This window comes from Eurytemora carolleeae, unplaced genomic scaffold (genome assembly GCF_000591075.1).
Source record: "Eurytemora carolleeae unplaced genomic scaffold, Eaff_2.0 scaffold2206, whole genome shotgun sequence".
Taxonomy (NCBI): Eukaryota; Metazoa; Arthropoda; class Copepoda; order Calanoida; family Temoridae; genus Eurytemora; species Eurytemora carolleeae.
Genome location: NW_019398092.1, coordinates 1 through 24,799, shown reverse-complemented (window position 1 = coordinate 24,799; position 24,799 = coordinate 1). Strand labels below are relative to the sequence as shown.

Sequence of the window (24,799 nt, the reverse complement as noted above, 5' to 3'; positions counted from 1 at the left end):
CATAAACCCTCACATATCTTCTTAAGCAGGAGAGACGCTTGTGACATTGTCCAACCTGAACTGGGGCCATAGGCCTCCTCGGCCGTATCACATACTTTCTGTAGGTAAGATTGAACTGATTCCGAACTAGCCTGGCGGAAACCTTTGTAAATATTCATCATGGCTTCGTCCTTGGAGACAGGGCTGTGAACTACTGTGGTTATAAGTTGCAGTAAGCTCAGATAGGAGTAGGAGTCCTTCTGGGCTTCATTACTGACATCTAGCGCCAGTAGACGTTGCTTTAAGCTGGTGGAGCAGCTGTTATAAATAACAGCAATGCGGCCCACCCTGCTTGAAATGAAGAATTTATCAAATAGGTCAGAGAAGTGGATAGACCAGTGTTTGAGGGATCTGGTAGAGAAATCTTGTTGTGGAATATTTTCCACAACTCTGGAGATGATTTTGGCCTCAGACTCTGTTAACTGGCTCCATGGCATAGGAGACACTGCATCATCAATAGCCAGGATTTGAGTTTTAAGCAGTTGTTGCACCTTCGATTTGTCATCCTCTTTCTGCAATATTATTCTTGCCTCCGTGGACAGGGTTGTGGTTAACGACTTTTTAACCAACTCATCAATGTTTGGGATTTGGTCTACTGCATTTTCAAACTGCTCAATTTGGGATGCTAACGGGTCACGGGATGCCGGCAAAAACACCTCCTTCAGCCAGCTAAGGAACCAATCAGGTCTACCCCCAGGTCCCCGTTGTTCAGGGACGTTGTTCTCCATCCAAAGAATACAAGAATGGAGTACGGTTGAACAAGATGTTGGAATTTAAACAACATTTTGTCCGTCTGTGTTTCTAACATGTTATCTTAACTCGTGTCTAATTAACTACGTCAATCTGTCGAAACGAACATTAAAGTTTGATGAAAATATTTTCGCCATACTCATAAACTTATAGATTATTAAAGAAAAGAAAAATAACGTCGTTTTACCTTAGAAATTCAGTGAAATGATCACAATTCAAAAAGTAACAGTTAACTGTGCTGGACAATGAGTTGGCGTCTAGCTTTCAGTTAGGGTGTGCCGAAATGTTAGAAAACTATTTCGCCGAATATTATTAAAAACGAGTGTTGCTATTTGGGCTTCCAATTTTTGAACTTGTCACCATATTGTATATGAAAGAAAATAAATCAATGCAAACACTTGTATTATTAATGTTTTTCCTACAGTTTATTATTTACAAAGATACAAAAATAAAACGGTTGATACTATACTAATAAAATATTAAGAATTGAAGCAGTTTCAGAGTGATGGGTAATCTTCAAGGGAACCTCAGTTTAAGGGAGCTGATGATCAACTGATTCTTTTCCCTTCATTTCGCTCCACCCTGGGCTCTCATTTAACCCTAGTTCCCCTGGAGCTGGCCGGCTAGCCCCCCAGCCCCCGTGCTTCTGGAATAACGGAACTTTCAGCTTGGCTTGGGTTATTTATAGAATTCACATGCAAACTCAAATAAATCCGTTAGAATTCAAAATAGGATTCAAAAGTCCAACCGAATGGTATAAAGGGGGGGGGGGGTTATGCCCCTAGCCAGCTATGATTTCAGTGATCTAAAAAGATCCTTGAATCGCTGATCGTAAAAGATCAACAAAATCACCCATTGTTACAATAATTAATAATGTACAATGTAGTACAGGTTTACAGATTTATTACAATTACGCGATATTTATTACATATAGATTATATAGGTAGAGGGGATTACACTAAACTAGGGTGGATTATATATTTAGTGGGGATTACACTAAACTAGGAGGGTTTATATAGGTAGAGGGGATTATACTAAACTAGGGTGGATTATATAGGTAGAGGAGATTATACTAAACTAGGGTGGATTATATAGGTAGAGGGAATTAAACTAAACTAGTATAGATTGTATAGGTAGAAGGGCTGAAAATAAACTAGTATAGATTGTATAGGTAGAGGGGATTATACTACACTAGGAAGGATTATAAAGGTAGAAGGGCTGAAACTAAACTAGGATGGATTATAAATGTAGAGGGGATTGTACTAAACTTGTATGGATTATATAGGTAGAGGGGATTAAACTAAACTAGGATGGATTATGAAGGTAGAAGGGCTGAAAATAAACTAGTATAGATTGTATAGGTAGAAGGGCTGAAAATAAACTAGTATAGATTGTATAGGTAGAAGGGCTGAAAATAAACTAGTATAGATTGTATAGGTAGAGGGGATTATACTACACTGGGAAGGATTATAAAGGTAGAGGGGCTGAAACTAAACTAGTATAGATTGTATAGGAAAAGGGGATTAAATAACACTTTTCTATTTTAATCCCTACTATATTTAATTCATTTATAAATTTATATATTAATATACATTTTTATTTGTTTGTAGATACCTGCAGTTGAACCTCTACAGGCATTTATTTTTTATTTAAAATTATTCAATAAAGGCATGAAAATACTAAAATATAATCGATCAAGAGATTTTAAGACAAGAATTTATGAAATGTCGTTTTCAAAGCATAGTGATAATGTAAAACCTGTAACTTGAAAAGGCCTTGTTAAAAATATAAAGGTTGACCACTGTAGTTTGAAATATCAAAGTTACTCAAGTGTGAAGATATAGATAATAGACATTTTGAATTTGTGTGGATAAACAATATAAATGCAACAACCGGAGTTTATTGAGAATATTTCCTTATTTTGTATTTTATGCTTATTTTACCATCAGCTGGTTTTTTGTTTCTGAAATTTTACAAATTTTTCATATAATTTATTTTGAAATATTGCATGATAAATTTGATATAATTCACCTGTTTTATTTATTGAAATATTTGCTTGTCCAACGTTTTCCGGGTGGTAACTTTTTTGTAAAATTGTTATTAGATAAAACTCAGCTTTGTTAATTAAGGGAAAAGTTGCGATTTTCTTTACCTCTTAAATTATATTATCTATACATTTTCACAACACTTCACATTTACAATCCCTATTTTGCCTGCTCTTATTTTGTTTCTATAATAAGCTGAACAAATAAATAAATGATTTAAAGGTGAGCATCTGCTACCATGCTCAGCATCTACCTGGATACTCAACAACACTGGTCATAGAGAACCTGGAGCATAAGGTGTAGTGGTCATAGACAACCTGGAGTATAAAGTAAAGTGGCCATAGAGCACAGTGTAAGATTTGGTGGTCATAGACAACCAGGAATTTAAGTCAAAGTGGTCACTGACAACTTTAAGTGTAAGATTTGGTGGTCATAGACAACCTGGAGCATAAGGTATGATGGTCATTGAAAATCTAGAGTGTAAGGTACAGTCATCATTGACACCTGGAGTATAAGATACAGTTGTCATAGACAACCTGGATTATAAGGTATGCTGGTCATAGAGAACCTGAAGTGTAATGTATAGTGGTCATAAGACATAATAGAGAATACAGTATACTGATCATTGACAGTCCTGCAGAGCATAAACTATAATGGCAATTGACAACCTAGGGTGTAAGGTTTGGAGGTCATAGACAACCTGAAGTGTAAAGGAGTATAAAGTATACTGTTCATTGACAACCTAGAGTGTGAGGAATAGGGTCATAGTTGGGCTGGGCATGTTCCGACTTTTTTGAAATCGTTCCGTTCCGTTCTAGAACGAGGGCCTTCAGCTAAATCGTTCCGTTCTTGTTCCTCTTTTTTTATCGTTCCGTTCTCGTTCTGTTCCCTCCCGTTTAATCCTTTAAATTAAATATTTTAAATTTAGGGTTAAAAGAATAAGTTTAGATAATTTCTGGGCTGAGCAATGTATAATTTTGTGAGAGCAGGGGGAGGGGCGGGATCGTCCTAATATCCTTAATATGTACGATATACAGAAGTTAAACTGAAACCTGCTGTGTTGTCAGTTTAGCAGAGACCGGGGAAGGGGGGGGGGTGATGGCTGGTTTAAAGTGGGGGGAGTAAAGGGGGGTCAGGTAATTAAATAAAAACATCTTTAACTATTTCTATTGGATTTTGAACACATTCCTTGTTTAAATGTGTTCCCAACTTAGAACATGTTCTTGATATTAAGAACGCGTTAACGATTTTAACTGTTCTTTTCAAGCAATTCCTGTTCCGTTCTGTTCCGTTCTTTTACTAATCGTTCCAATATTTTTAAGAACGCGTTCTAAGCGTTTTTTTTAACAATGGGATTGTTCTTGATTGTTCCGTTTGTTCTCGGGAAAGAACAATCATTCCACCAGGAACACGCCCAGCCCTAGGTCATAGACAACCTGAATAAGGTATAATTGTCAAAGACAACATGAAGTGTAATGTATAGTGGTCACTGGCAACCTGAAGTGTAAGGTGTACTGGACATTGACAACCTAAAGTGTAAGGTATAGGGGTCATAGACAACTGGGAGTATAAGCTATGATGGTAATTGATAGCCTGGACCAGAAAGTATAAGTGGTCACTGAAAATTGGAGTTGAAGGCATGATGTCATATAACTCCTGGAGTATCAGGTGTAGTGATCAAAGACAACCTGAAGAATAAGGGTTAGTTGTCTTAGACAACTCGTAGTATAATGTATGCTCATAGACAACCTGCAGTATGAGGTAAACTGGTCACTGACAACTGGAGTACAGGGTATTGGTCATAAAAACCTGGAGTATAATTTATACCAGCCATAGACAACCTGGAGTATAAAGAATAGTGGTCACTGACCCCTGGAGTGTAATGTATATATAGACAACCTGGAGCATTAGGTATAGTATAGTGGTCACTGACAACCTTGAGCATAAAGTATGGTGGTCATAGATAACCTGGAGCATTTGATAAAGTGGTCACAAACAACCAGGAGCATAAAGTATGGTGTTCAAGGACAACCTGAAGGGTTGAGGGTTGGGCATAGTGGTCATAAGTGGTCATTGACAGCAACGAGTATAAGGTATACTAGTCATTGAAAACCTGAAGAATAAGGTATAATGGTCAAAGACAGTCTGGAGTATAAGGTACACTGGTACTAGACAACCTAAAGTGTAAGGTATAGGGGTCATAGACAAGTTGGAGTGTAAGGTAAAGTGATTTTCGACATAATGTATACTAGTCATACACAACCTAGAGTTAAGACATAAGCTTTAGTTTTATATTTTCACCTAGTGCATGGTGTCCCACAAAACATGACAGTAGCAAGGCAACTTTAAGGTCGCCTTTGATGAAATAATTTGCGACATTTATTTACAAACCTAATTTTAGAAGTAAAAGTTAGTTAGGGTAACAAAATATGCCTATTCTTGGCATTTCTAGAATGTGCTCTGTCTTTTGTTGTGCTTTCAATACTATCAGAGATGTGATTAATTTTGTTCAGATTTCGACAATTTTGGTTTTTATTTTCATAAATTTGAGATCTAAACGACTAAATGTCCCAACAAAATTCAAAGATCAAAGACAAAGATTACAGTTTAAAGCAGTAGAGAGTAAATTACTTTGGTAAGTAAAACAAATGTTTATTGTGAAGTTTGTGAACTTTTGGAATAAATGGGAAAATTATGCAAATCCTGAAATATAAACATAAACAGAAAACAATTAGCAAATTTTCAATGATAACGCAGCTTATCCGATATCAGTGCCAATAAAAGTAAAAAAAATGATATAACCATGTGTTCTCTTTAAAAATTAATATCTTCAACTGCAACAAAAAAGGATACTGCTCGATTAAAAAAACGACAATATCTTTCTCATTACTCTGATTAGATAAAGGCGTTGAATCGGACAAGCCTTTCCTTAACTTGATCGGCTCTTGAAATTACAAGAACAGTGTCCGAATTTAATGAATTTGAGCCGTGTCTTAAATCCACCAAAAACCGGTTTCAATTGAGTTCCAGCTTAAATCTTGAAACATTAAATACAATTTTAAGTGAAACAAACCATATTTGAGTAGCGGCTTAAATTTAAGCCGCCGCTAAAAATTCTTTAAATCCGGCATTTGATGCCGAATTTAAAGAATTTAAGTCTCGGCTTAAATTCGCCAAAACCCTGTTTAAATTGAGCGCCGGCTTAAATCTGGAAAAATTTTAAATACATTTTTAAGTGATACCAATTACAATTAAGCCGCGGCTTAAATTTAAACCGCGGCTCAAATTCTTTAAATTCGGCCTCAATTTGTTTAAATCAAATTTAGGGATACAGCAGAATACCTAGCCTACTTGATGCGGAGAATATCAAACCTTGTCTGTGCTTCCTAGCTGACCTACATGCTAGGGAAACAAGATATTCACGTAGGTTTGTTTTCTAGGTTCTAGCTAAATTTGAATTAAGATAAAACAATTAGCTTCAATTGAGTATGGAAGTTATGCAATATTAACATTTTTGGTTTTTCTTTAGTAGTTGATTTAAACTTTTTTGTCTTAAGATAGGTATATTTATTAGTTGATTTTAATTATTTTTTTTGCGCTTTAAAGTTAAATTAAGAATTTTATTTTAAATTAAAAGTTCAAATTCCAAATTAGTTATGGAAATCCCGTATTTTCAAAAGAAAGAATGTCTAAAAAGATTATATAATATATCATATATCTACAATCCAGATATATCTAGCATAGGATACAAAATGTATTCTATATACGACATATTTTCTATATTTGCGTGCTTAATTAACTTAGAGATTACACGAAATGGAAAAAATAATATTTTTGTGATGACTTTTATATTCTAGAATTTGAAATCTTATTTATCTGATTATCCAGTATAGTTATTTCTTTATAGTTAATATAGTTATAGTTATAGTATTTATTTTCAAACACAAAACACAAAATAATAATGTATGATGGTTCAGCTTAAAATAAAACACGAAAGAAAAATTATTTTGAGCCAATTGAAAATATGATGTTTAATAATTTTGTTCTTATCAGTATTTGGCGAAACAGACGTCATATTGAAATCTCAACTGAATATATCATTCATCGTGGATTTACAATTACATACTTAGCCAGCACTCAAATAATCAAAACATTTTCAGGAATGCATTAAATGAACTTATAAATACATATTTATTGACGATACCGCTTGCTGTAGCGGCTTAAAAAACGGTCTGGTGCTTTAAAAAGTAGTAATCGCTGCTTTGTTTTTATAAATATAACCATCATAGTTCAAAACTCATGAAACCCCTGACCAATTTGCCTCAAATCTTGATTGGGGATCTCAGTGTGGATCGTGTTAGAAATCCTCCTGATAATTGCATATTTGACTTTTCCAGAGCTAGGAGGGCTTAGTCCCCACTGCCCCATTTTCTGTTTACGGCTTACGCCCCTCTGGATATCCTTGTTGTTTCATGCAGAGGAGTCTACTTGTCTACACAGAACAACGAGACAAACAGCAAGAAAGAAAACCGGTTTAAAACTTCAACAAACCAAACCAAACAATTCTCTACAAACAGCTTACAGAGACTCATGAAAACAGGGTAAATATGTTTTTTATGAACCAAATTTGATTTTTTATGATATCGAATAACAAGAAAACATATCATATTGCCAAATTTAAAGATTTAAAATTTTTAATCTTTTTCCCAGGAATGAAATCTTAGATGAAAGAAAAGAACGAGCTTTACTTAATTTACAAAGTGCCAAAGGTAAATTATGTTAAATATTTTTTTTATTATTATTAACAAGTCATTGTACTAATGCTAAATTGCTTTGAAATAGCAAATAGAGGAATAACAGTAAATAAAGCAAACCGTCAATACAGTCATCATAGCAGACAGTCAATAGAGGAAACAGTCAATATAACAAACAGTCAATAGAGCTAACAATTAATAGAGCAAACAGTCAGTAGAGAAAACAGTCAATAGAGCAAATAGTCAATAGGGCAAACAGTCATTAGAGCAAACAGTCAAAAGAGCAAACAGTAAATAGAGCTAACAATTAATAGAGCAAAAAGTCGATAGAGAAAACAGTCAATAAAGCAAACACAATCATAGGGAACCTATTAAACTCCCTTGTCATGCTCTAGTTAATCGTCATTTTTTTAACTGCATACACATAATTTTTTTTTCTATGACAATGGATTTTTAAGTCAAGCAATTTGCATTTTTTAAATCCTGCTTATAAAAATCAGTGCTCTGGCATTGCTTTTTTTGGAAAAGGTATTGTTAATGGGTTGACCTTAAACTTTTGCTAATTTTTTTTGCAACGCAAAAAAATTAGGAATGCAATATAGTTCCTGGCGCCTCTGTTTCTGTTTTCTGCCTACTGTCTCAAATCAAGAACCAAATATATAACATGTTAATTGAGCAAATCTGACCCAGTTCCTCCGTCTTCTCCAAACCCAGTCCCACGACTTATCACATCAATTCAGTTCCAATTGATACCACGGTAAACTGCCAGGAGACCAACCTGAAAACAGATTGCTATGGCTGCTCTCCTTCCGTTGATAATTAATAGAAATCATAAAAATATGTAATTTTTATGCAGAACCTGTCATATTTTCAACGGAAAAATAAACTATTAGATTAGAAATCAGCAGAGGATCCAGATTTAGTGATATTAATTGAATTAATAGTCATTAATTAAGTACTAGATTAGAAAACTATTATAAAATTAGTATTTTTGTATCTCTCACAAGTAGGACTGAGCACGTTTAAACTTTTTTTTCTCTGTCCGGTTGTTTCTATCTTATTTTTGAACTTTTAGTTTACTCCAAATATATTCTAGTACAATAGACGGCAAAGTAGAATGTGTACACTCTCAGTACAGCTGTATTCTGACGTCACAATTGTGTCAACTCGGTTTTTGTGTCCGACAAAATCATTAATTATAGTGATAATTTAGAATAAAGTGCTTATCTTACAGTAAAATTATTGCAATATAATGTGCTCTATACTTTCTGTTTTTACACTTTTTTATTTAATTTTGGAAGTCATGTAAACTAATGCGAGAAAAATTTCGTTATCTTTGTTATATTTGACACTTGTGACGTCGTGTACATTTTGTCCATTTCTCTGTTGCAAACTATTGTACTTGATAATCTATTTGGTTTACTCTATGTGTTTTCATGTGTTTATCAAGTTGCTGTTTGTCAATGATGAAGATTAGAGATGGGCGCATTCTTTTTTTTTCTAGTTCGTTTGTTCATCGTTCGTTAACAAGGCATAGCTTTAGTTTTGTTCAATCTTTCAGTACAAATGTTTATTCGTTCGTTTTTATTAGTATGATTTCTTTTCTGTCTATTTGGTTCCTTTTCTAACAAGAATAAACATTCAATAAAATCATTCGTTAAGTGAGATCGTTTGTTCTATCAGAACAATCGTACCTTCAGTAAAATACCAATAGTTTTTTAAAAGTTAGAAAAAATTGTTCGTTCAGTTTAACACAATAGTTTTTATATCATATAAAATTTAGTTAACAGTATAATTTATCAATAAAAGGCTAAACATCTTATACGTTTTTAAATCCTTAATTTTGTTTTTCTCGTTTATTTTGAAATAAAATATCGTTTTTTTATATCTCTGAACAATCCAATTTGTTTGTCCATCGTTTGCTAATATTTCTAAATGACACCATTGTTCACAAAAAAAATTCTTTAATTTTGAAATATTTTGTTCGTTCACGAAAACGACGGCCTTCTCTAACGAAGATTTGTTCAAAAGAACGGTAGATATTTTATGTCAAGAAAAATTTTTTCGGTTAGCATTTTATGATTATGGTTTTTTCATGAACGGCCTAGTTTATTTCATTTGTTAACTTTTATTCTGCTGTTTCTATACTTACAAAAAAACTTGATATTAGTTAAGTAAACCTTGCATTTCTGACAAGTATTAATACGTTGCAACCATTTTTCTCCGCATATTTTAACCTTATCCGATTAGGCTATTTTAGTCTAATATAGATTGGGTGGGGGTGTTTTCCACCACCCCTTATGATTGTGCCCTTAGAGTTGAGATAGAAGAGTGTGATACATGTCCATGGTCCAAATTTTTAAGGCCAGCTCTGATACCTGTCCATAGTCCAACTTTTCAAGGCCAGCTCATTAAAAAAAATAGACAACGTTAATGGTTAGTTTGTGAGGAAGGATTCTAAAAAAGTTTTAAAAGTATGTCGAAAAAAATGTTCAAAATAGTTATTTTTACTTTTAATAAATAATAACATACGACACATGTTATTAAATCCCTTTTCAAGGGCCTTTTAGAAATATAAATCTTAGCATTGTAGCTTAAGTGATAAAAAAAATTATCAACATTTTTTTTATACACCGACCTGCGGCCTTTTGGCCGTCTCCTCCCTACCCTACGCATGAAAAAAAGAAATTTAATTAAAAATTTTTTACAACTATTATGTTGAAAAAGAAGTTTTTAATGTTCTAATGTATGCCGTTTTAAAGTTATTCATAAGAAACCAATCGTGAGAGAGTTAAAACTAAACAACTGTGATTTGATTTGTAATCGTTACCAAATGGTAAACATCAATGGGTTAAAGATAGGACCTTTTTTTAACAAACGTGTAGGTAAATTTTCAAAGTTCAAGGCTTTAAATCATAAACTTAACACTCCAACATGTTGTTCAGAATATCTCGATTGCATGTAAAATTTTGGTGAAAATTGTGCAATAGCTCACATTTTATATATTTCTAACATTCTTATCGTAATTTAAAAAAAATGCTGGTGATTGTATAATGCTTTCAAAGCCAATTTTCATTATTTCTTCTATCAATATTTACATTACAAGTTTACTTTTTATAATTTATGGATAGTATCTGTAAACTTATAAAAATGTATCACAAAAATATACAATACATGTAAATTGATTTGTAGAATGCGACAGTCTATTTATTGCCAACCGAGAGATTAGTTATTCACATCAATCGAATTAAGTATTTGTAATTCTTGTAAATGGAAAAATGTATCTTTAATCTACACTATACACGACATATCATATTTTCTTGGTTATGAGAATTACATTTAATCTATTGAGATATATTTATTTAAAAATTATGAATTCCATATTTTTGGAAATAAGGCAGAGGGAAAACATTCTAGGGTTTTAAAGAGAACCCGTTCAAGTTTATATGATTTTGTTCTATTTGGTTCTATGTAGGAAAATTAGACAAAAAATCCAAATAGGATTAACAAGTCAAATGAAGTGTGCTATGATCTTGCACGCTTATAAAAGTCGTGTAACCTTTTTTTTTACTTGGCTATTAAATCGCTTGTAAAGATCATGACACATTTTTTGGTCGTCTCTAAGTTTTCTTGCCTTAAATCGAATTAAGAAAGATGCCTAAAAATGTTTTTTTTTGTCTAAAACCAATATCTTTTTCCTTGAAACCTATTTTATTTTAGTATAAAATTAACCATTGTTATCCCTATAAATTGTGAGTCCATGCGTAAAAAATACTAAAAAACAAATATGTAATTTTCTTTAATGTTTAGAATTGGAGGGAAATATTCTTAAAACCTCTACTTTTTGGAGATTTCACATATTTCCTCAGACTAAGATTAGTCTTCCAAAAGTTGTAAAATTGGCAATAAATTATTTTTCAACTTTTTTATATAATTGTGTATTACTCCTTTTCAATCTACTTTATATAATTGTGTATTACTCCTTTTCAATCTACTTTATATAATTGTGTATTACTCCTTTTCAATCTACTTTATATAATTATGTATTAATCCTTTTCAATCTACTTTATATAATTGTGTATTACTCCTTTTCAATCTACTTTATATAATTATGTATTAATCCTTTTCAATCTACTTTATGTAATTGTGTATTACTCCTTTTCAATCTACTTCATATAATTGTGTATTAATCCTTTTCAATCTACTTTATATAATTGTGTATTAATCCTTTTCAATCTACTTTATATAATTGTGTATTAATCCTTTTCAATCTACTTTATGTAATTATGTATTAATCCTTTTCAATCTGTTTTATTTAATTGTGTATTAATCCTTTTCAATCTACTTTATATAATTGTGTATTAATCCTTTTCAATCTACTTTATTTAATTGTGTATTAATCCTTTTCAATCTACTTTATATAATTGTGTATTAATCTTTTTCAATCTGTTTTATTTAATTGTGCATTACTCTTTTATTAGAGGTTGTTCTTTCTGAATCCCAACTTCAGACTGTACTCAGAGCAGAGGAGTACATACATAGTACTCCACTTACCACAATACAGAGTACAGGTAAATTTATAGCACTTCACTACCCACTGTGCGGGTACAGGTATATACAGGGTACTCCACTACCCACTAAAAGGAGTATAGGAAGTACGAGTATAACATATACAGAGTACAGGTAAATACAAAGTTCAGGTATTCAAAGAGTACAGGTATATACAAAGTACAGGTAATAACGGAGTACAGTTATATACAGAGTAAAGGTATATCCAAAATACGGTTATATACAGAATACAGGTAAATACTAAGTACAGTTTTATACAAAGTACAGGTATATACAGAGTACAGGTAAATACAGAGTACAGGTAAATACAGAGTGCAGGTAAATATAGAGTATAGTTAAATACAGAGTAAAGGTATAGTATAGGTATATATACAGAGTACACAGAGTACACGCTTATAATCATACATGATTATCTATTTTTTATTTTTTTATTTAAAAGCAATCAATTTCGTTGTCGTTTTCAACCCTTTTTTACTTCAAAACGTCTAACCCATTTCGTTAACGCTTTAAAAATTAACGGTTTTTGTCGTTCGTTAAAGGGCTCTTCCGTTAATTTTTGAAAAACTCCGTTTCATTAGCGGAACTTTTCCTAGCCCGAATTGTATATATAGAAACCTTTTGACAAACAAACTTTTTTTTTGCACTCATGAGTAAAGAGCGAGAAAAAAGATTTCAAAACTTGGTTTTATTTTAAAGAATTTTTTAAAAATAAATGTTTCAAAACATTTATGCTTTAAACTGGAATGAATGAAATTTAGCTTAATGTGAACTGTTGATGTAAAAGTGTAAAAGATAGAATTGTATTTCCGATATTGGTCAAAGCTTTTGAAGAAAGCGCTGTAGAATAGCAAATAAATGTTTTATACAATTTCTAAATTAAAAAAGCTCAAAGAAATTTTCAATATATTTGTGGAAACGAGGTAAACTTTGGGTCATGATATTTTATACTTAGGTTATATATTTTAGATATTAAAGCATAAAAAGGCTTAAACGGTATTTTTCATTGATTTTGAACTTTTCCAGACTCTTTCACCTTTTTAATTGGTTTAATTATTCTTATCAATATCTTTAAAATAAGTGTTCGCGAAAAATTAAATTAAATTCAATATTTCAATATCATTCAGATATTCTGTTCTTTTCGAATCCTTGCAATGAATTTCATAATATTCTTTATTTTATATGATCCGAGTGTTTCTTTTTATTAAGTGAATTTGTATGGGTTCTACACTTTCGGACATAAATCGAGATGCAACAGATAGAAGTAAAATTATTAGCGATCGAATTAAACTTTTTTTGGCGGATTTATCCTGACTCCCTTTTAGTTTTTCGCAAACAGTCCCTTTAACTTAATCTATTTTCAGTTCGCTTTCTTTTTCTTTTGTATACCTTTTTCTCCATACTTTCCCCCTACTTTCTTTTGATCCCTTCTTCTTTTTTTATTTTTATAGAGGATTTTTATTTAAATTTTCCAATCTTATTTAGAGTTTTCCTTTTATAAAAAATGTTGAAGAAAGCTGAGCTGTCTTCCCACTTGTGTTTTGAAGTACGGTTTCTTATTGTCAACTTGAAATTGCTAAACTTTTGTGTTTGATTGCAGACATTCTTCAATACAAAATTTCATTTGGATTTGATTTTTGGTTTGTTTAATGTTCAAGTTTTTTTATTTATAGAACCCGATACTTTCAATACTGTGTCTCATGGAAGGTTTTCTAACAACGCTGTGCTTTATAAACAGGTATTGAAACCTAAAGGGACTGTGCGCTAAATTGGTTCATTGATATTAATACCATGCATGTTTAAGTATTCTGAGAAAACGACCATCACTAAAATATTTTTTTTTTCGTAATTTCAAGTCGACGAATTTTTGTCTTGTTATACGGTTTGCCAAGAAATATATAAAAAAATTGAGTTTTGCCACAAATTTGCAAACTGATGGCATGGGCCTTTGATATTTATAACTTTAATTATTGGATCTGTCAGAATTCATAGTTTGATAAATCATATGTCTACGACATTGGGTTGCAAAAATATAGGGATTAGAAAATCGGAGTTATGGCAAAGCCTCAATTCTAAAAACTGTTCAGCACAAAATATTAGAATATAGAATTTTTAAAGCAAAAATAATTACCATTACTTAGTTTACTTTATGCAAATATGAAGTAAATTCAGCCAGCCCACTGGAGCCCNTACATCGAATCTTGTATGATTAGAAAGACGGTGAAGTAAGTTGTGCTGTAATTGATTGGCAAGAAGTCTGTTTTCAATCTTTAACAATAGATGTCTCTACTTGCATCTATTCAAATCTTTCGGAGGAGGATTTTAGGGAATATGAAGACGACCTACTTGTTTATTATATCGAAACATTCAATCAGTTTTTACATCCTCTACTTCACTACCAGGTAACCTTTTGTCCTTCATTAAATAAAAAATAAAAATATTGGATAACGGTGTGAACATAATTTAATTCATTCCCAGCAAGTGGAGAACACTTTTCAAACCTTTACTTTTCAGAGTTCTGTTATTTGAAGTTTTGAAAATTTAAGAAAATTAAACAAGCAAAACTAAACATTTCGTTACAAGCAACAAAGAAGAGTTTATTTTTTGGGTCGTCACGTTGATTTAACTAAAGATATTAACCCAAAATTAAAAAAAACCACAATTTTAGTTTTCCTATACATCAGTATTTCGATAAAACGTTTCACGCGCAGTTTCACCTTTCTTTGGGTAGGCGGGTTAGATAAAACTAATTTTGCACGAAGATGGCCAAGTTCAAGAGCTACCTCAGAGTTTTTAAAATTCGTCGATTCCTTAATTAGTTGAAGAGTTATTCCTCTTTAAAGTCAACCCGGCCACTCCTTTTTGCCGAGTCCATTAGCGCCTGATCCAATCAGGGTTCAGTCATGTGTGTGTTGTCTATTCTGAACCAATAGAAATATTATGGCGGAAACATCTATTTTTCCATCTCTCATTATGAATCCTTCAATCGGCGCAATCAGATAATAAAAATATATACTTCTAATGAAACTATAGTGCGGCCGAAATACTTCTAAGAGTTTTAGTCCATTTTTTCACTAGAGCTGAATTATGCATTTGAGAAAATGGCGGTAATTTTTTATACTTGTTGAAGAATAGAAGTGAATCCAGTTATAAAACAAATTGTACTTTCATATTTTGATTACTCAAATATTTTTACAGATTGGAAAAATTCCAAGCAGTAACAAAGTTACAGCAAATTAAAAGGACACCCTGCAGCATCGTTATTTACGAAAAAGCGCGGGTAAACGGCGAAGTTACTATGAGCACCCTAGGCAAATTAGTTCCTAGTATGCATACAATTTAATTTTTCTCACTCTTCAGTTAAAATGAAATTGGTGGAGTCCCGTTTACTAATCAAAATGTGAGGCAAATTGGTCAAGGGGTTCATGAATTGGGTTCTCAAACTAAAAACTGTGGAATTTATATAGTTTTTTCTTTCTTTTGTAATTGTTGTGGCCACATACATTTCACTAGAGGTGTACCGTACCGTTTTGTCTTATATAATCTGTATTTGTAATGCACACTGCACAGTCTGCTCTAGCTTATTAAAAGTAGGTACTGCACAGTCTGCTCTAGCTGATTAAAAGTAGGTACTGCACAGTCTGCTCTAGCTGATTAAAAGTAGGTACTGCACAGTCTGCTCTAGCTGATTAAAAGTAGGTACTGCACTTGAAATAACCCGAAATTTACAGATATCAATGTTCAGGGTACTTTTGACTGCAGATTACAAAACTCTGTATTTCCTAATTTAAAGAAAAAAGAAAACAACGAGGATTCCACCAGTTTCTGGTTCACACTGTATGAAAATATGATTTGTTTTAGGATCAGATAAAAATATTAGATCTAGAAGTATTCCGACGAGAGCAGAAAATAAATAAATTCTCTATTATTCTCAGTATTGTAGGTGAGTTTTGATGAATAGCTTCAAAAACAAAAAAACAGAATTCAATCAAAAATCAGAATTGTTTTGATGTTTTCTTCTCTTAAAACCTGGTTGTGATCAAGATTGCCTATAAATTGCATTAATATTTTTAGGATTTTAATTTTAAAAATTCGTTTCATATCAACGTGATTTTTAAGTTTTTTAACAGGTAGTGTTTACGTCAAATGTCAGTTGTATATAGATATCCGGAAGAAAAGTCCTTGATAAAAAAATGACTTTTTTCCAAATAAGGACTGAGAGAAATCCAATTTTATTTTATTTTAGTATTTGAAATTGGAGATTGAAAGTAATAAATTCAGAGTCATTCTTCAAAAAAATTATTTTTAGGGAAAAAAAGAATAACAAACCATTTATTAATACATAGATAAGTACATATATATTTTAGGGACATGCCGGGGGTATAAGTTGTCTTCAATTCGATTCCTCTAGAATAGTTAGTGGATCTCATGATAAAACAATTAAGGTAAGTTAAAAGATATATATAAATATATTTTATACTACAATAAAGACGATTGTTGGTCTCAATTTCTAATCATGAAAGTTTCATCCAATGAACAGAAAGCACACAATTTTTCAGTATGCATGCATAGACCCATTTTACTTAGCAAGGTAACTTTGGTGTATTACAACATTCAACATACAGACAAATTTGTTAATTTAATTTTCTTTTTCCTCAGTTTTGTGCCCCCCCCCCTCTGTACCGAATCTACCATCATTAAGTGAAATTAAAGTCGCTTAAATGAAAGTTTACTTGAAGTACGAGAATCTAGATTGTTTATGACTGAACTCAGAGGATTGAACAGAATAAAATAGTTTTTTATTAAATTGTAAACTGTAATTCAGTATCTTTTTTAAAAAAGAGTTGTTTATGTCCAATTCTTTAAAAGGTTTAAATACCCCTCCTTGAACAAGCCGTCCCCCCTCCCCCTCATTTACACAAAAGTTCGTTAATTAGTTCGACGTACATCTAAACAGTTTGTTTTTAACCTTTGTGACAGAAACAATCTCAAGGAATAATAATTGTCTTAAACATTTTTTAAAAAGTGAATACTTGCAAATTATCTTTTTTCCATCTGATAATCTGAATTCGTTTCCCTTATTTCCATTTTTATTTTATTTTTATTCTGAATAATCTTTTATGTTTGTTTATTTTCTTGTGATTTTTAACAAACATTTTTTATATTTTTTTTTATCGATTTTGATGGTTTTTATATTGTTAGAACTGACGAGAGTCAACCCAGACCGAAATATATTTTCAATAAATGTGGAACTAACATTTACTTTTTTACTCTACAGAGGTTTGGTCCATCACCATTACCGAATTTTAAAATTAAAGTCGTCTTTGTTAAATGTTTTAATTAAAGAATTTTTACGATTTATCTAATAATCCAGATTATGAATATTTATTTAAATTTTCTTTTATCCTCAACTGATGGTGTACACTTTTGATATTTAAACTTTACCGCCTCTCCCTGGCCCCCCCCACGCCTCTCCCGGCCCTTCCCCCATTTCTTCAGAATTAACAAAAGATGCATTTAAATTTATTTTGGAGAAACAAAGTTCATTTCTATTTTATCTGACATAATTTATAGTTTGAAATATGTTAGGTCCACTACATCGGATTGCAAAAAAAAGAGATCAGAACACTTGAATTTGTTATCTGTGGATCCGCATATTTTGCAAATCCGAAATAAGAATCCGCGAGCAAAAATGTTGCCGATCCAAAGAACCTAGATTCGGCTCCTAAACTCTCAATTATGTATAATGTAAATAATTTGCATATCTCCGAAATCTGAAGGGCATATTTTAGAGAATTAAAAAAAGCGACTTTGTGTCGCGTTAAAAATTTAAAGAAGGCACTCTCATTCTGTTTTTTCTCATTGATTATATATTTTTTTTTGAGATTGTCTAGTTCTGTATAATTCTAAATAAANAAAAAATTATCTTTTTTAAAAAAATGTTATTTTTAGGTTTTTTAAAAAATCTTAGAAGTATTTTCATTTTTCTGAACTATGCATCTTGGCATATTATTTCTGGTCTCAATTTTCATGTTTTGAAATTTTAGTAGTTTTAATGTCTGCTTATTTGTACCCAATATCATGTGAAAACCTAAAAATGGCGAATAGTTTGTTCCCATTTGCTGTGATTTAGCTGTGAAGTCGAAGCTAAATCCAACCTCAGGTGTGATTTCCATCAGCTGATGTTCAGCTGATATTTAGCTCCGACTTCAGATCTAACCTAAGCTTCGATCTTGCTCTGATTTTGGACTAACGAATACAAAATCATAGCTAAGCTAGGAAGTCGCAGCTAAATCATAGCTAGAACCGGACAAACAAACCGGGCTATTGAGAAAAGGGCAGACCACATTTTTTAAATGCTAAAACTAGGAGTATTTTTTTACTCTATAATTTTACTTCTAAAATAAATGTCAAAGATCAAAGACGACCTTCAAGTCGTCATAGGCTACTGTCATGATTCGTGAATAAAATAACCCTTTTTACCCTATTTGAAAATTGGAGGAAAAACTTGCTTAGCTTTATAGTGCTTAAAAAATATATTATAGGTTAACCCACTTTAAAGTAATTTTATTTTTGTTATAAATTATCAACAGTTTTAATTTGTCATCCTTCACAATGTATAATTGTATTTTCAATGAAATATTGAAAACAAATTATAGAAATTATTGTTTTCCTAACATTATGTACCTTATCTTTTAAATGGAGAAAAAAAACGCTATTAAACGAAAATTTTCGAAAAATTGAGGTCGAAAATGCATCGTGATTTGGGAAAAGTTTAGACGAAATAGCCAATAGGTAGTCCAATTATTTAATAAATGTACGCAGTTTAAGTGAATATTTTTTTTCCAGATTCCTGTACTATACGAATTTTAGATACCTTTTATAATGTTTGAAAATATTGCTGACCACATTTTTAAAAGCTCTCACTTAATGTCTTTAAAATACGCTCTTTTTATATTTGTACTTACTTGAAACCCAGCTTTGCCTGGAAATTAAACCTTCTCTAAAATATTCAACATTTTTGACGAAACTAACGAGTTCCTTAGTCAAAATTTAAGCAAATCCTTTAAGATGTGTCTGAGGTACGGAACTATAAAACTCTAAAAATATGACGATTTGAAGCTTGTTTTTTAGTTTCTGCATTAAATTTTATCATTTGAGTATGTTGACGGTTTACTGATTGATTAAGCACAGAAATAAGCCAGTTTTGGCCTATAAGGAACCCTAAATGCAAGAAAATGGGATAATCAAATTTCGAATACAGTCGTCTCTGAAGGCTCATCCTTAGTGGGTAACCCTGTATAGTGTATATGTATATACAGCTAGAGCGTCCCATATCATATCAGATTATCTCCAAGCTTTAAAGTCAATACGCGAATAATACTCGAAAAACCCAGTATTTTATGCAAGAAAACTTTTATGAAAACCTTTTACGTGTTTTTAAAAATGATTCATTGTTTTTAAATTTTCTGATTAGTCCCTGTAGATGAAATGTTAACGGAATGTTTTTGAACGTCGTCTTCTGTGTTTTTTCCTCGTTACCGGTGTGGCGTTATTCAGGGTTACCCGTAAAGAATGAGACTTCAGAGAAGATAATACGAAATCAGTTTGTTTCCTTATATTCACTACTCTTATATTCATTATTCGCTGCTAGTGTAACTTTTGGATTCGAGGTGCCGTATCGTTTGCACTAATGATTGATCGGACTAACGTACATTCGCACTAACGTTCATTCGGACTAACGTTTAGTGCGATGAACAACTGATTGTTCAATCAAACTAAAAACCACGTGGAAGGTTTTTTGCGCCCGTGGAGAACTATTTTTAAAAATTCTAATTAATTAGAGTCATTGAACATATTGTAGTGGGAATGAACAAAAACTGTTCGATCAAACTAAAATCTAAAATTTTACCATTTCATGCCCATGAAATATTATTAGTACAAATGAACTTATTTTAGTGCAAATGAACAAAAAAATGTTCAATCGAATTAAAATCTAAAATTTTACCATTTGCCCATAAAATATTAGTCCGTTTGAAATTTTTTTTGGACATGTTCATTTGCACTAACGTTCAATTGCACTAATATTTTTAGAAAAAATTAGTCCGTTTGAACAAATTCTTTGTTGGAGATGTTCAATTGCACTAACGTTCAATTTCACTAATATTAAAAAAAAATATTAGTCCGTTTAAACAATTTATTTTTTGAACATGTTCATTTGCACTAACGTTCAATTGCACTAATATTTACAGAAAAAAATTAGTGCGTTGAACAAATATTTTTAGTATTCCAGATCAATTGCACTAATGATCATTTGTACTAAAATATTCCTGGCAGGAAAATAAGATTTTAGTTCAATTGAACACAGAAAACCCGATTTTTGTTCATTTGCACTAATGTTCGATCGTACTAAAAACCGGTTACTGATCAGCTGACTTTAGAGCAAAAGTACGTTAGTTCAATCGGACATTAGTGCAAACAATATAGTATCGGATTCGATATCAGCCTATATAAACATGGAAATAAAATAATAAATTAGAAATCTTTTTTTAAAAATTAGCATTTTAATACCTGATAATCAGAGATAATACCTGATAGAATTTCTTTGTGAAGCTGGAGAAAGGCTGTTTGATGTTTACAAGATAAACAGTGACAATGGGAAATTTTTAACTCTAGGATTCGATATCAGCCTATATAAACATGGAAATAAAATAATAAATTCGAAATCTTTGTTTAGAATTAGCATTTTTATACCTGATAACTATGTCTGCTTGAATTTCTTTGTGAAACTGGAGAAAGGCTAAATATCTTTTAATCCAAGCCGAGTTGAACAAAACTTCACCATACATTTACAAAAATGGCTTAAACTATATATTGAAACAAAAAATGTCAGCTTTAAACAAAAATTAAGGTGTGAGATTTAACTTTTGTTAATACTTGATTTCATTTTCGAACATATTCCCAATTTGAAACAAATATCGAATTTTAGCTCATGTCGTGTTTTTGTAACATATTCTGGTTTTGAGACAATTTTTCAAATTCATACCAATGTCAATTTTCAAGCATTTACCACTTACGTAACAAAACAAGATTTTTTGATAAGGTAAAACATAAACAAAATAGAAAAATAAAAACAAAATGTTCTTTTATAATTAAAAATCATTATAGCAGTGAGAAATCAAATTATTAAAATTATTTTTTTCCTTCAAAATAGATTTTACTAGTGATGCGGGAAATTATTTTATAAATATGCGAGAAATTAAACCAACTTTATACTCTTCTTTAAAAAATAAAATGTGGAAACTAAGATTTTAAAAATATTTAGTAATAAATTTAGTTTTTAAAGGTAATTTTAAATTTTACTGATTTATTTAGAAAGTTAATCAAGTGAGCTTTGTTCTGAAAAGCGAATTATACAAAAAAAAACGGGAAACTGAGTTTTGTATCGAAAACGCGAGAATGATTCAAATTCAGTATAAGTTCGAAAATCGAAAACCTAACATTGTCATGAAAACGTTCAAGAGTTTAAGTAAAAAAAGAACTCCATAACAAATTTTGATTTAAGAAAATGATTTCAATTGGGAATTATTGTCCTCGTAATGCTGAATAAAATGTTGGTTATAGTTTTTACTATTGACTTTGACTCTCGATATGGGCCGGGGTTCTAAAAAAAACAGTCTTTGAATATATCATATTATCTAGCCCCCATCTTTTATATTCTAGTTCCAGCTCATATTATCTAGCCCCCAATTTTATATTCTAATTCCAGATCATATTATCTAGCCCCCATCTCTTATATTCTAGCTCCAGCTTATATTATCTAGCCCTCATACTTTATATTCTAATTCCAGATCATATTATCTAGCCCCCATCTCTTATATTCTAGCTCCAGCTTATATTATCTAGCCCTCATACTTTATAATCTAGTTCCAGCTCATATTATCTAGCCCTCATCCTTTATATTCTAGTTCCAGCTTATATTATCTAGCTCCCATCCTTTATATTCTAGTTCCAGCTCATATTATCTAGCCCCCATCTTTTATATTATATTTCCAACTTATATTATCTAGCCCTCATACTTTATAATCTATTTCCAGCTCATATTATCTAGCCCCCTATCCTTTATATTCTAGTTCCATCTCATATTATCTAGCCCCCATCCTTTATATTCTAGTTCATATTTTCTAGACCCCCAATTTTATATTCTAATTCCAGATCATATTATCTAGCCCCCATCTCTTATATTCTAGCTCCAGCTTATATTATCTAGCCCTCATACTTTATAATCTAGTTCCAGCTCATATTATCTAGCCCCCATCTTTTATATTATATTTCCAACTTATATTATCTAGCCCTCATACTTTATAATCTATTTCCAGCTCATATTATCTAGCCCCCTATCCTTTATATTCTAGTTCCATCTCATATTATCTAGCCCCCATCCTTTATATTCTAGTTCCAGCTCATATTATCTAGCCCCCAACCTTTATATTCTAGTTCCAGCTCATATTATCTAGCCCCCATCCTGTATATTCTAGTTCCAGCTGATATTATCTAGCCCCCATCCTTTATATTTTAGTTCCAGCTTATATTATCTAGCCCCAATCCTTTATATTCTAGTTCCAGCTCATATTATCTAGCCCCCATCCTTTATATTTTAGTTCCAGCTAAGATTATCTAGCCCCCATCCATTATATTCTAGTTACAGCTCATATTATCTAGCCCCCATCCTTTATATTCTAGTTCCAGCTAATATTATCTAGCCCCCATCCTTTATATTCTTATTCAGCTGATATTATCTAGCCCCCATCCTGTATATTCTAGTTCCAGCTAATATTATCTAGCCCCCATCCTTTATATTCTAGTTCCAGCTTATATTATCTAGCCCCCATCCTTTATATTCTAGTTCCAGCTTTTCAGCTGATATTATCTAGCCCCCATCCTGTATATTCTAGTTCCAGCTAATATCATCTAGCCCCCATCCTTTATATTCTAGTTCCAGCTTATATTATCTAGTCCCCATCTTTTTTATTCTAGTTCCAGCTCATATTATCTAGCCCCTATCCTTTATATTCTAGTTCCAACTCATATTATCTAGCCCCAATCCTTTATATTCTAGTTCCAGCTAATATTATCTAGCCGCCATCCTTTATATTCTTGTTGTTGGAGGACGTCCTTGAGGCGGAGGATTAGTTGGAACCACAGGGGAATCCGAAAACACTGGCTTAATACTATCAATCGAGACAGAATCCACCTTGTTACCAATCTGGAGGCGGAAGAACTTGTTCCGCTGCTCTAAAACCAAGTAAGGGCCACGTTATAAAGGGCAAGAGAAGGTTTACTGGCGTCTTCTCTTACAAACACGAACCTAGCAGTTGTAAGAGAGGCTGGAACTTCAGCTGGAGGCTGCTGTGGAACATGATGAGGCGGAGGAACGGAGAAACCGGATATAACCTTCCCTATCTTGCTGAGGAACTGAGAACTTGGAATTTCTGGACCATCCAAAAACTCTCCTGGAATTGTTAAGGGGGAGCTGTAGACTGCCTCGGAAACAGAAAATCCTGTGTCTTCTTTTGGAACAGAGCGGAGTCCAAGCAAAACTAGAGGCAGGTGTGAGACCCAGTCGGAGTTAGCAGCTCTGGCTCTGAGAGAAGACTTCAGAAATCGATGGAAACGTTCAATCATACCATTTGATTGAGGATGAAAACTCGTCGAGTGAGTGAGGCTGAGATTCCCAGAGAATGACAGACTCCGGCCCAAATGGAAGACATGAACTGTGTGCCTCTGTCAGAGGTCAAGGTTGAAGGAACACCAACTCTTGAAACCCAGGTTGAGATAAAAGCTTTAACACAAACCTCAGTAGAAATTGATGATAAGGGAACTGCTTCTGGCCAACGAGTAGTCCTGTCAATCATGGTTAGGATGTAAGAATAATCCTGACTCGGGGGTAGAGGTCTGACAATATCAATGTGAACATGAGAAAAACGTCTGGAAGGAACGGAAATAGCAGGAACGGAAGATTTCACATGAGTTTGAATCTTACTCTGTTGACACTGGAGGCAAGCTCTGGCCCATACTCCGACATCTCCAGATATACCAGGCCAAACGAACCGAGCAGAAATTAATCTCCGAGATCCTCTGACACCAGGATGAGACACATTATGCAGGGCTAGGAACAGAGGTTTACGGAGAACTTCTGGAACTAGAGGTCTGAGATTTCCTGTGGAACTATCACATAACAACACTCCGGAATCCAGAGTCTAAGTCACTATTGAGAGAGAAGGCAAATCCTTCATAGTTTTACTGAAGGACAAACTTGCTGAAAATGTAAAATCTTTGAAAAATCAAAGTTTGGAATGGAAAAATCTTGTCGGATTGTAGAGGAGGGTGGAGAATCAGACGTGAACGTATAAAATGCCTTATTTTTGACGACGAAATGTGCACCCTTCAGAAGGTGGGTGGTGAGGATAGTAAAGTTCGGAGAGTGTTTTGAATGCCAAAAACAAGCTTAAAACATGTGATTTAATGGGAATCAATAACCATATTGTTTGTGTACCATGCGCATAGAATGAACACAGAGTGGGGATGGGGTCTCTTTAAAAAACAGAAGGTAGTTGAGGTAGTAAGGGTAGTTGCCATCAGATT

General features: G+C 32.5%; 1 protein-coding gene across 1 annotated transcript; it reads left to right on the top strand.

The window, feature by feature from the left end:
* Positions 1–2,403: 2,403 nt before the first annotated feature.
* LOC111716792 (uncharacterized) lies at positions 2,404–16,097 on the top strand (the record flags this gene model as incomplete). Its single annotated transcript, XM_023492276.1, is given in 9 exon segments — positions 2,404–2,423; positions 3,057–3,131; positions 6,161–6,240; positions 7,313–7,435; positions 7,545–7,603; positions 12,070–12,159; positions 13,828–13,892; positions 14,368–14,556; positions 16,016–16,097. Coding segments are annotated over 6 exon segments (496 nt in total), but the record flags the coding sequence as incomplete, so codon positions are not given.
* Positions 16,098–24,799: the final 8,702 nt, after the last annotated feature.